General features: G+C 41.0%; 1 protein-coding gene across 1 annotated transcript in view; it reads left to right on the plus strand.

Moving 5' to 3' along the window:
- Positions 1-12,723, plus strand: part of BEST3 (bestrophin 3) — a 37,541-nt gene extending 24,818 nt beyond the window's left edge. The window contains exon 9 of the mRNA XM_037845718.1: positions 11,790-12,723. Within this exon, the coding sequence (XP_037701646.1) occupies positions 11,790-12,723 (934 nt within the window). The remainder of the gene's footprint in view (positions 1-11,789) is intronic.
- The last annotated feature ends 216 nt before the right edge of the window (positions 12,724-12,939 follow it).

Here is a 12,939-nt window from a genome sequence, read left to right on the forward strand (position 1 = left end):
TCAGAGAAACAAGTAGATAAAAGCTCACTTGATCTTGATTTTCTGTGTGAATGCAGAGCACTAAAAGGGAACTGCACAATCCAAGAAAAATCACTACAGGAATATAGGCATGTGTTAGCGAAGCATTCACAGGAATTCATCTTAGGTCCATTAGTATCAATTCTTTTCAAGATTATGATATTAGACCAGATGTTTCTGTCTGCCTGTGACAGAAAACCAAACTCAAACTAACTTAAGCAAAAAGGGGTTTATCAGGTCACAGTCAGAGACTAGCCTAACTGGGGCATAGCTGGATCTAGGGGCTCCAAGAACATCAGCAAGACTCACCATTGCTCTCTCCGTCTCACAGTTGTGCTTGTCTCTGCACTGGCTCAGTTTTCAGGCAGGCACTTCCCTCCCAAAGGCAAAATGGCAGGATGGCGGCCAGAAGCTCCAGGCTTACAACGCACCTTCTCAGCAACTCTTGCGGAAAAAAACACCTCTCTCTTCCAAACCTTAAAACAAAAGTACTGGATTTGAGTTTAATTTGCTATGATTGGCCGGGCTTGGCTAACATGCACACTCCTGAACCAGTCACTATCAATGGGAAGATGCAATACTTCCCTTGGTCAAGACTGGTTCCCATTTCCATCTTTGGACCAAGAAGTGTGGTCAGCCCCAACCAACCAGGGTGGATTTCTTAAGAAACATCTATTACCAGGTGCTATTACAAGAGAAGGGTGACTGGTTTTGTTGGGCTGGCAAAAAACAAGAAATCTAAAATCTAAAAAGATAAAAGATGATTCCCCAAGCATTGAATTGTTCACTATCCAAATACAAGGTCAGTGTGAAGTGAGCCATCTGACTGAGGCTCTCTGCAAGGGGAAAGTAAGGATTGCTTTATCACAGGCGGTTTTGTTGGTGATGACTGATCCAAGGAGTGAGCTCTTTGTATTGGGTGAAAACTAGATGTCAAGGTACTATGGAAGTAAGCATTTCTGAAAAGTGCTTCCTGCTTGATTCGCATATAAAATCCTTTCCTGGATGAGTAAGTTTTTCTATCATATTCTACTTAAGGTGTATGTTCCCAGCATATTTAATTCAGAAATCAAATTTCCCTTATCTTTTCATATCAACGTTTCAGTTTCATAATCACAATTCGTATGACCCAGAAATTCTAAAGTCAAGGCAATTCCCTTCAATAACTTAGCAAAAGTATTATCCAAGGGCAACCCAAGAAATTGCTCTGCCTCATATTCCCTTTCACATTCAGCACACTGTTCATTTCTACGTAAAAAGGAAATTCCTTACAGACAATGCCTTTGTTCTCTATATTTAGGAACATATTCAATACATTGGCCCATTTTCAGCTCATTTACCAAATACTTATTACTGAAAGAAAGTAAAATTTTCCCCCTTGTTGATCTTAAGTCCAAATTTAAAATATCATGTTTTCTCTTGTACCTTTTCATATGGAATATACTCAATCATTTATTTAGCTAAAATTTTCTTCAAGGCCTACTGTGTGGTAGGTTCTATGCCAGTTGCGAAAGACAAGCAAAACAAAACAAAAAGCCTCTGCAGCTCAGAGACGTGATGAGGAAGGCAAGTAGTAATATAATGTGGTAAGGACAGTGATAGAGAACTGCTCAGAGTCTTCTGGGAACACAGTGAAGACAAGACACATTCAGCCCCACCTGGCTTCTTGGAGTTGGAGTCTAGTATGCGTTTTTAAGAATGAGTTAGCTAATGCAAAATGTTAATAATAGGTAAAACTATGTGTGAGTGGGAGGCATATATGAGAACTCTACTTTCAGCATGATTTTTCTGTAAACCTACATCTGCTCTAATTAAAAAAAAAAAAGAAAAAGAAGAGGACCCTAGGATATCAAAAGACATAAATAGGAAAAAAATAAAATTCCATTTTATTTAAAATAATTTTAAAAAAATAATAATGAGTTAGGAGCGTACCCATGGCTAGGGGTGGGGGTATTCAGCAAGGGTACATTCTAGACCAACTTGAGCAAAGATTGACAAATAGGGTATTCAAGGGAACAATGTGGTATGCAAAGCAGAAGTGCCAAGCAAGAGTCTGGAGGGAGAGGCAAGGGCAGATTACGGAAGGTTTCATAGGCTGGGTAAAGGCCTTCAGTCTTTATCCAAAGCTATTGAATAACATGGTAACATTTGTGTTTTAGATAGATTACCCTGACAGCCAACTGAAAATGGATTTCTGGGGATAAGACTAGAGCCATAGAGGCCAGTTAGCAGTCTATTGGTGTGGTTTAGACAGGGGTGAGGCTAAGGGCTTGAACTTGGATGGCGGTACTAGGGGTGTAGACAGTGGAGGGGACAGAAGGTCAGTGTCCAGGAAGGAGAAGGAGTTAAGAATGACTGGGTGAATGAAAATGAACCAAGGATGATAGAGAGCATAAGCATGTGAGCTGCTATAGGAGAAAGAAAATGAGCTCCGTTTTGTCAGCTTGAATTTGAGACATCTGTGGGCAGTTCCCATGGAGTTGGCCAGCAGGTAGTGAGTACACAAGACAAAGTCTAGGCAAGAGAATGCACTCGACTGTTATCAGTATAGAAGTGTAGTTAGAACCTTAATAGTAGGTGAGAGCCCTCAGGAACAGTATCAAGTGAGTAGAGCAGAACACAGAAGAGTAGAATACACTTAAAGGGCAGTCAGAGGAAAAGGAGGCCATGAAATAGAATAGAAATGGTGAATACAGTTGCAGAAGAAAATCCGAAGAATCCTCTGTCTTAGGGGCAAAGGGGTATACAGTTTCAAGGTAGAGTCCGAAAATTATCCATAAGAATTTGCATTTTGAAGGTCATTGGAGAATTAAGTGAGAGAGGTAGAGGCAGAAGCTAAATTGCAGTAAGTTGAAAAGTGGGAGGTAAGAAGAGATGAACAAGACTGCCAGTGTAAACTTTTTTAGAAATACTTTTTATTATGGAAAAATTCAAACACATGCAGAAATAGAGAGAAAATTACAGAAAACCTGCATACACCCATCACCCATCTTCCATTATCAAGTCATGGCCATTCTCATTTCATCCATACCCCACCCTGTTTTAACCTCCCCCCCACTGGACAATCGTGAAGCATATATAACCACAATACTATTTATGCCTAGAAAGCAAAAACAAAACCAAGAGAATGCAAAAATTCCTTAAGTCATCAACTATCCATGGGTGATGGATATATGGAAGTTTATAGTAGTTTTCTCTCTATTTTTGTGTGTTTGAACTTTTCCATAATTAAAAGCATTTAAAAACAAAAAGTTTACACTGGCGGACTTAATCTCCTCTCCGTGGACTACTTCTTTGAGAAGTCCAGATTTGGGGGAAGGAGGCAGGCCAGACAGTACCCAATAAGGGACAGGGAGACAAGGGAAGGCTTTTGTTTTTTGTTTTGGGTGAGAGTGATGGCATATTTTTTTTTTATTTGCTTTCTTTTACAATGTTGGGATATTTGTTTTAAAAGGATGGGAGGACCTTGAGCATGTTTGAAGGCAAAGGGGAATCTTCCCTCCTCCACCCTGCCACCATTCCTTAGAATTATTTTAACCATTTATACTGACTTTCACTTTGTTGTTATGCCCCAGTATGGACAGATCCATTACGACTCCCTGTGGTATTTACTGCTGTACTGTCCCCTGTATGACTTAGTGTCCTTTTATTATCAGAGGCCCCACGGGAAAAATTTATCTCGACATCAGTGGGGGAGGGAGAAGAAAGTGTTGCCTCTTCTAGGCAACTCTTACACTGTTTATCTTACGGACTGTGAATTTTATAATTTTGCCTGCTGTGAAACCGAAAACCAAAATTACAAATTCCCTGGGATTTGGGCATGTATTTCTAGGTATTGTGTCTTCCGATCTCATCTTATAGTTGTTCCTTATTTTAGCCCTACTATATTAGCCTAATTTTATACTGTATCATTGCATTGTACATATTTTTGTAAGTCACCTCAAATCCTTTATAGGATGAGGCACCATGTAATAAAGAAACTGATAACTCATCTTGCTCTGCAAAAGAAAGGGGGGGAAAGGCAGGCTAAGAGAAAGGAGCCTACTGGAGAAGGAGAAGGGAAGGCACGAGGGCGAGGGAGGGGGATTGGCGGGGCAAGGGACTGGGGCTGTCACTAGGTGGAAGGTCTCAGTGCCTGAGCTAGATGGAAGAGTTAAAGATGGGGGTGAATGCAACAAACCTGTAGCATGGGGAGAGAGCTCGTAAAGCGGGAGGCAGTGTCCTCACCACGTCCCATCATAATCATGTCTTAATTCAAAGGAAGCTTTGACAAGGCTTGTCTTTCTCTGTCCAAACAGATTAAAAAAAAAAAAATCTCCTATTTTAAAACTACATGCTATAAGTTCTAACACCAAGCCAGTGCTGAAGTTCTATCTCCCAATCTTTGTATGGTGCATGTTAAAAATCAACTTTAAATCCACACTTGGAATGAAAAAAGACCAGTTAAAAATCTGAACCAAGCATCCAAAAAACCAGTGCTTCCATAAAAACATCAGTCTTGAGCATTTAATAGTGATACTATTGTACAGCCAAATACTTGCCACTTAAAAAGCCATCCTATGAATTAACTGAGCAATGAAAACATTCTTTCCCATTTGAACTCTTTTCCCATTATCAGGCCTGAGATCCTTCAGGTGAATCTGTTCAGTTTGTTCTTTTGTCATAATATGGAATGCTTTCTGATCTGCTGTTTTAATTAAGGCAACTTTTCGTTCATTTAACCATGGAGATAACTATTAACCAAGATTAGGGAAACGCCTACAAGCAGCCCAAGAAGAGTTGTCCATAAGAGGCATGGCAAGAAAATATACCTAAGCCCTAAAATGAAAATGGGTCTTCTTGGGGCAATAGTAAAAACGTATGCTTGATAAACATAACTTTATCAAAACAAATCTAGAATGCTTAAATTCAAGTCAATGTTGCTGAAAATAAAAATGATCTAAAAGCAAACAAATGAATGAAAAGCCAAGGTGCAGGCCTAGCCTGCCACCACTGGCTTGAGGTAGAATGCTTGTCTTCACATTATCCCATCACAAGTCATCCCCAAATTCTTATTATTTGTTAAATACTTGGGATTAAGGATTGTGGCTATGAAGTCAATTAAGAATCCATTTAGTAAAGAGGAGAAATAGTCACATTTTATAAGAGTTCTTTTTGGTTAGGAGTTGAATTTATTTTAAGATTTATTTGGTACTGTGAAACTATAACCACATAGCCAGAAACAATGACTTTTACTTACCTATCTTTATTCCAAAAGTTCTAAGAACATATAGCAATAACACAATTGCTTTTTTGCAACTATGCATACATGTATTTAGTGTGCACAGAGCATTTAGGACTGTACAGTAGGTCAGACATATTCTTAGTGCTATTTGTTCAAATATAGCCAAGTACGTATTTAAGAAAGACTTTATTAAAGTGTGAGTAAATATACTCCTAGATTGTTGTTTTATTCGGTAATACTTTCTTAGCCAACTATATTCAAGCATTTTAGCTTTATAAGAAAATATATGTCATGATGTATACCATTGCATGCTTGTGTTAAAAGCAACCAAAAATATTTTAAATTCTGAATCACTAACTTCAACAAAAGTGTATTCTTGGAACACTGATTTTCATTTACCATGCCAGAAAGGAAGGAGGGACGGAAATTTCCAAGGAGAAGAATGTGCATTAAGTTCATAATTTTAGAACTTACTCAGGGATTCTTTTAAATGTCAGTGTGGGGTCACCATTTGCATTCCATTTTCACCTTTTAAACTGTATCAGAGATACACATGGTTCAATCTCCTTTTCTAGCAAAACTCTGATAAAATACATTATTTTTAAAATGAATGAGGGGGACATTAAGTGAACCCCCACTTTTGGCCACAATTTCTTATTGTGTCAACCAGCAGGGCCTGGGTGGGCATAACTAGGGTGGTAGCAGGAGGCTGAGTTTGCCTCATAAAAGGTGCACCAGGACAATTCTTAAGCCAGAATCCTTGGTCCGTGCCATCAGAGCAGGCAACAGAGGTGGTGGGAGGGTGATCAGGTCTGGGTGCAGCTTTCTGAGCTAAGGGTTCCTCCCATGATGTTCTGCTAGCTTGAAACTGTGCACCAGAAAGGGGGTTGGGGGGGATGTGGATACATTTTTCCTCTTAACCCTTAGCCCTGCATCTCAGCGTAAGGATTGCGTTGCCTGTTTTACTAATCCTTGGCTACAGCTTTGAAGGTGATTCTGCAGTGCAAAAGGTTACAAATAACAGCCTTCAACTCTGACCAGTTTGAAGAGTACATTTTGTTTTGCCCATGAATAATCTACCTTTCCACATGCACCTCGGCCCAATAGATTCTCAGGCAAATCATTGGCTCCCTCTGGGGTAGTTGCTGACTTTGAGTACACCAGCAATTTGAAAACAATAAATCTGACATGAAAAGTAGAAATCAACCTATTAAGTATAGTTTTCCTAAATTCTTCATTTCGGTCAGTGAAAATGACCTTTTATGATTTGTATTTAAATTGTCAAAGACGACTTTAAGTGGAAAAGAGAAAGGCAAGCATCGTCCAATTTTATCCCTCCGTCTTCCAAAGTTCTGTATTTTCCTAATCACATTGGCAAGAAGGGGGGTTGCTTTGCCAAGAGTTCACTTTGTAAAACAATGCATTAAATCTTTCATGTTCTCAGGGCTCTTTTGACCTTTCCCTTTGAGACAGGCTCCGAGGAAATCTGCAAGCCTGCTGACATCTTCCTCTCCTGCCTCTTCTTTGTTATGGCAACAGGAGGTGACGGGTGCTCCTCTGCACCCCCACCAGCCCAACATCTTTTAAAGAGCCCTTAGTAAAATCACTGCTGCTCATGTCCTCAGGTATTTATTATCGGGAAGGGACACTGTGAGGTTGGGGGTTTTATAGGTGCTCAGTAGCTATTTGAAAACTTGGGTGTTGTTTTCTTAACACTTGAGATTAAAAGAACTCATCACAATCCAGACATCAGTCTGATATGTAGAAAGAATACCTACTCTGGCTCCTTCTAGACTCAGTGAGAACCAACTAGCCGGATTAGCCTGACATACCCTTTTTACTTTCTCCAACCTATCCTTCTCCTCCCTTTCCAAAATAGTTCAATATGTGGCACAACCTTTCTCACTTTCATTCTTTCTGTGTTTCTGTACTGATGATTTATGCTCTGCAGTAAACGTACATTGCAGGGTTTGGTAATCTCTGGCAAATGGCACCAAAAACAATATTGAGCCACAAGGTCAATGCGGTCCTGTCTTGGAAACTCCTGAGACTGATCAGCCATATCTTCCTTCCCTCTAACAGCCCAGCTTCTTCCCATCCTATTTCCACTCTATTCAACCCAGTGCCCCAGACTTACCTTTAAATGGCTGTCATCCCTTCCAAGATGTTAATTGTCAAGTGGTGACTTGGAGATGTATTAACATTTTTTTAAAGGACACTCCTGAATCTCAAAGATTTGGAAAACTGCCTCTGAAAATTTGCCAGTCAGTGACAGCATCCTTTTGGTGTTTTCTGCTCTTCAAAGCTTTACCACATATATTACCCCACTTGAACTGCCAAACAGCCTGTAAAGAAGTAGTAAGTATTGTGATCACCAGTTCGCAAAGTATGATGCTAAATCACAGAGAGGTTAAGTGAGTCTCCCAAGGTCACACAGCTAGTTCGTGTCAGTCTGGGGAGCAGCTCTCCTGGCTCTACAGGTTCTCAAAATAAACCATTTTCATCACCACAGAGGCAATTCTCAAATTACATATTCTAGAAATTGCTAGCTGTATGGCACTTTCCATGAATGTCCTCCTAATGTCCTCCTATCTCTAATTATCTGCTTATCTCAGTCCAAATGAGTTCCAGAACATAAGGCCTAGCTTTTTAAGCTGACCTTCCCTAATAGATGACAATATAAGGAGGGCACTTAAGTCCTAACATACCATGTTCCTGATGCAATTGGGTCTGGACATTTTATTTGACATTATATTTGGGCCTCAGGATTTTGCTACCCCTTTACTAAGAGTACATTTTAAAAATCAAGTAAAGAAGAGAAATAAGGGACATCCAAGCCTCCCATTTGGGAAATAATCTTTTTAGGTATTCTATTCTCTGTCGTCTAAGCTTTAAGCCATTTTGTTCTTAAAGCACAGTTTCTGCTGATATATTGGGAACCATGACAACCAGAGAAAGGAGGAGTGGGCATTGTGTATTGGCAATGAAACCATCCATCACCAAAACATTTAGAAGAAAGGTCATTACTTCCATCATGCTGGGAAGTTTTACTACTGCTCTCTCATAGCTACAAAGACCTAGAAGGCAAAGTCTGTCACTTCAGCATGAGATACATAAAACTGCCCCAGGTCACAGCCCTCACAGTGTTCTTCCAAAGACTCAGTTTCTGATGAAAAATGTGGAACGTTCCCAAGTCACATTTCTTATCCAAACCATCTCTGAGTGACAAAATTCATCAATGTTGCTTTTCATGTAGCTTGAGGTTCCCAAACAGGCAAAGCAAACACCACTTTTCCTATTTATTCACAGTTATTTATTGAAAAAGAGTGAGCATTTTCTTTTCTAGCATCTTTCAACTGCCCAAGGATCAAGGAAAAGGGAATTCATGAATGATACCACATGTTCCTTCCATGCCTGGTAACAACCAGAAAGATTCCATCTCTGTGTCTTCTCTCATTCAATCCTGTAAACCACCCTTAAAGACAGATGGTATCCCCAATTTGCAGATGAAGGGATTGATTTTATAGAATGGGTAAGTGACCTGCTCAAGAACCTGCAGCTACTAAGTAGTGGAGTCAGGTCTTGTCTGATCTCTCTCCCTCCACTGATGATTATGATGAACATCACCTTCCCCAAATTTGGCAGAGTGCCAGCTTTCATCAAGCTGCCTTGCCCACCAAGAGAGCATCTGGATGCCAGCCCTCATTTCTGATGGGTCTGCGTTGATGTAGGCTCCTATGTGTGGGTGGTAGGTCTCGTAGAAGCCCCCACCTCCACTTCAGCTTGGACACGACTACCAGAAAGATACAACTGTAGTTGTGCCCACCCTTCTCAAAGACAATCTATAGCTGCCCACTGCTTCTACGATAAAGTCCAAACACCTCACCTGGTCCATAACACAATTTAGAGCTACCTTTCCAGCCTATGCCTGACACTATTGTCTGTGTGTGCTACACAAATTCATGTATTTGCCTTTCATAATGAACTCCCTAAACTTTCCCACTGCCTCATTTGCTCAAGTAACTTCTTCCACTTGGAATTCTCAGTCCTTTCTCTGCTTATTTGACTCCTACTCAGCACTGGAGCCCAGCTCCAGAACTTTATTTTCCCCATATGTAGAAATTTATGTACATGCCTTATCTTTTCTTATGAATGATAAATTCCTTTAGGAGTTTTACAGTACTTAATGTTCACAGAAGATATTCAATAAATTTAGTTGGGCGAATAAATGGATAAATCTCATGTGTCCACACCACAGACTCACAAGGCAGGAAGATGCAACAGGGTCTTGTTAGCAGACCTGCCAAATTTCAGGGAATGAATTAGCAGAACACTAGCCTTTCTGCAGTCTGCTTTTTCCAACTTAGGCAGGTTTTTCTCCAACCTGTAATCCAGGGCCTTTTCCTTTTGCCCCAATTGAATGTATATATCCACCAAACTGGTGCATAGTTCAAAAGTTTTTCCTTAGGATTCACAAAGTTTTGGCATGATAATAATAATAATACATTTTTTTTCCTAGAAGACTTTGAGTAGTTTGTCTTTCTTACAAAGTTGTATGATTTAGAAGAAGTAGTAAAGGTAAACAAATGCCAAATAAATATTCAAGGTCCCAGATGGAGGACAGATGCCTGTCCTGTAAAGAGAGATTGCCAGCTCAACCTCAGATTCCCAGAGCACAGCCAGCCTGGCAATCTTAGTAAACAACTGGGCTTGTCCCTCCTCTGGAGTCCTCCGTAGCTAAATGGATTCCTGAGAAGTGTGGCTGGAGATCTGACCTAATGAAATCCAATGAGCACGGTCACTGAGACTGCTGAAGCATGAGTCTGCTTTTCTCAGGTCAGTGTAACAGAATCTGAGCCCTGTGCAGCGGAGGGCAGGCCCGAAGGTTATCTGGTGGCCAAGGGCACTGCTGGGCTTTAGAATACGAGCACGCGGCTGTAATCGAACTCTGTCCCCATGACATATAGCCAGTTAATCCTTTCCATCATCCATCTTTTATTCATAAACATGGAAGAACATTTTATTGAGCTACTCATTTTGCCCTTTTAGGTTACACCAACATTATACTGTCCCAACTTTTTCTGTATTTCACATAAAATGAACTTGGCATAGTTAGAGCATCTTCTCACCACAGATGCCAATATCAACATTGGGCTGTGACCACCTGATCGCTGTGCATCCAGAACAGCTTGAGAAGGACTTATAGTTTAAACACAAGGCTTAAGTAGTTCTTCAAACCTCATTAAGACTGTAAGTCCACAGATATGTGAGACAACCGGTAACCTGAGGTAGGAGTAGAGCTTACTACCAAATAGTCTTATCATCGCCTCAATCATCCATGTTATTTCAGTCTTAATGAGGAGATTAAAAATGGCAGGATTAAATTCTTTGGTCTTTAAATGTTAAAAATTCAACAGGAAAATTCTTAACAACAGCAAATCCATCAAACTTAATCACAAGGAGATCCCAATCACAATGCGGGTCCACACTGCCTCAGTGAATATGTTCGTTCCACAAGGTGCACATTTCTTCTTCATTATTTGTAATTGAGCAAACAAGAATGCAAAGCATTGGCCAGAACTGTTTACTTGTCAGTATTTCCAAATTTCCCCTGGGCAAGAATTATATTTTTCTTCACTATTCTGTCCCTGGGGTCTGGTTTATCATTTGGCATCTATGTAGTAGATGGATATTATATCAAAGTGATTACCAACAAGGGCTTTTGAGTCAGACCTCCTGGTTTGGCCCTCCCTAGCTGTGTGGGCTTAATGACTCTCTCTGGGGTTCAGTTTCCCATCCATAAGGTGTGAATAATAATAATACCAACTCAGAGAATTGTTGTGATAATTAAATGAGTTCATGCATGTAAGGTGATTAGGTGGCCCATGTTACATAGTCAACAAATATTAGCCATTACTTGTACACTGTTTTGAATCTAGCTATGATCCATTGCTTTGGGAAGTTTGTGGATCCTGGGGAAATAGGACTTTAGTTCACCAATAACAATGGAGAAAAACATCCAATATCTTTTTTTATTTAAATGTCAGAGTCTCTAGATAAGTGATTCTTAAAGTAAGGTCTGGGAACTCCCAGAGATGCCAGTGACCCTTTCACGGGATCCATAAGGTCAAACTATTTTCATAACAATGCTAAGACGTTATTTGCCTTTTTCATGCTCATTCTTTCATGAGTTTACAGTGGAGCATTCCAGAAGCTACGTGATGTGCGATGATGTTATCCCTTAACAGCTAATGGAAAATGTGCTTGTACATTCTTGTGTCTTTGAAACGTCTCAGTTATAATTTCTACTACAGTAAATAACAATAGATATAACCCACATAAACAAATCTCTTTGAGGTCCTCAATAATTTTTAAGAGGGCAAAAGCGTCCCACAACCAAAAATATTTGGTCTCAAGTTAAAGTTGCCCCTCCATTTCAAAATCTTAAATGAGAAAATACCAAACTAGTCTCTTAGCTTTGATATTCTGCCCTCAGTGGCAGTCTCCTAGAGCTGCTTTGCCTATATTTTGTCACTGTGTGTTTCAGGCTATCTGGGTCCAACCTTCCTGGAGAGGAGTGGCTGTGGAATTTTGAGAAGCAAGGCCATCGACATTCCGTAATAAGAAGAATGAAGCGGTTCTTGAGCGCCCACGAACACCCATCCAGCCCCAGGAGGGGAACCTACGGGAGGCAGGCCAGTGACAGCTCCGCGTTCTTCCCCCCAGGCGACCTCAGCCCAGCTAGGGATCTGCTGGATGTGCCAAGAAACCCCCACCGTGCCTCACCCACCTGGAAACAGTCCTACTCTCTGGAGGGGAGCCCCAAGCTGCAGTCCAGCATGGGGGACCTGTCCACAATCCGGGAAACCAGCCGGACAAGCACTTTACAGAGCCTGACCCCACAGTCCAGTGTGAAGGCCTCTCCCACCAAAATGCCACAGGTTCCCGAGGTATTGGTTACGGCGGCTGAAGTGCCAAGGTCCAATTCGGTTGACCACCACCGCGACTCTCTTGACTCCCTCTTGAACTATGAGTTTACCGGGGTTCAGCCAAGCAGGACTGAGCAGCAGGAGGACACCACGGGCTTGGAAAAGGGAACACCTCCTAGGGGCCCCAGTCCCCAGAGTCTTTCAGCCAAAGCTGGGGGAAGCACGCTCATGCTTGCTTTTGAGGAAGACCGTGATGATAATGGCAGCACCTCAAAAAAGTGGAGCCTCCCGGGGTTCCTGGAGTCCAGCCACGCTAACCTGACAAGCCTAAACCCAGATCCCATCATCTCTGAGCCTGTTCTTTTACTTGATACAGAAACATCCTCAGAGACGAGTGGAATCAACATTGTGGCTGGCTCTCAAGTCTCTCCTGATATGCTGTATTTAATGGAAAATTTGGACACCAAGGAAACAGATATCATAGAGTTTAACAACAAGCAAACTGAGAAATCACCTAAAGGAATGCCGGAAAGTTCTAGGACCTGGTTCTAGACTAGCTTCTTACTTTCCCCAAAGTTCAGCCTTAGTCCCAGAACATACCTGGAGGTCTGCTCAGGAAGATGGCATTTAAAAATGTATAAGCTACTTAGAACTTTGAAGGGCATTATGATCCTGACTTTATGAGAACTGAGAAAATCAAACACGTTTTCGTCATCCATCACAAAGTGGCTTTCATGGAAGATACACAGACCACAATGCCATATCTTT

This window comes from Choloepus didactylus, chromosome 8 (assembly GCF_015220235.1).
Source record: "Choloepus didactylus isolate mChoDid1 chromosome 8, mChoDid1.pri, whole genome shotgun sequence".
NCBI classification, from domain to species: domain Eukaryota; kingdom Metazoa; phylum Chordata; class Mammalia; order Pilosa; family Megalonychidae; genus Choloepus; species Choloepus didactylus.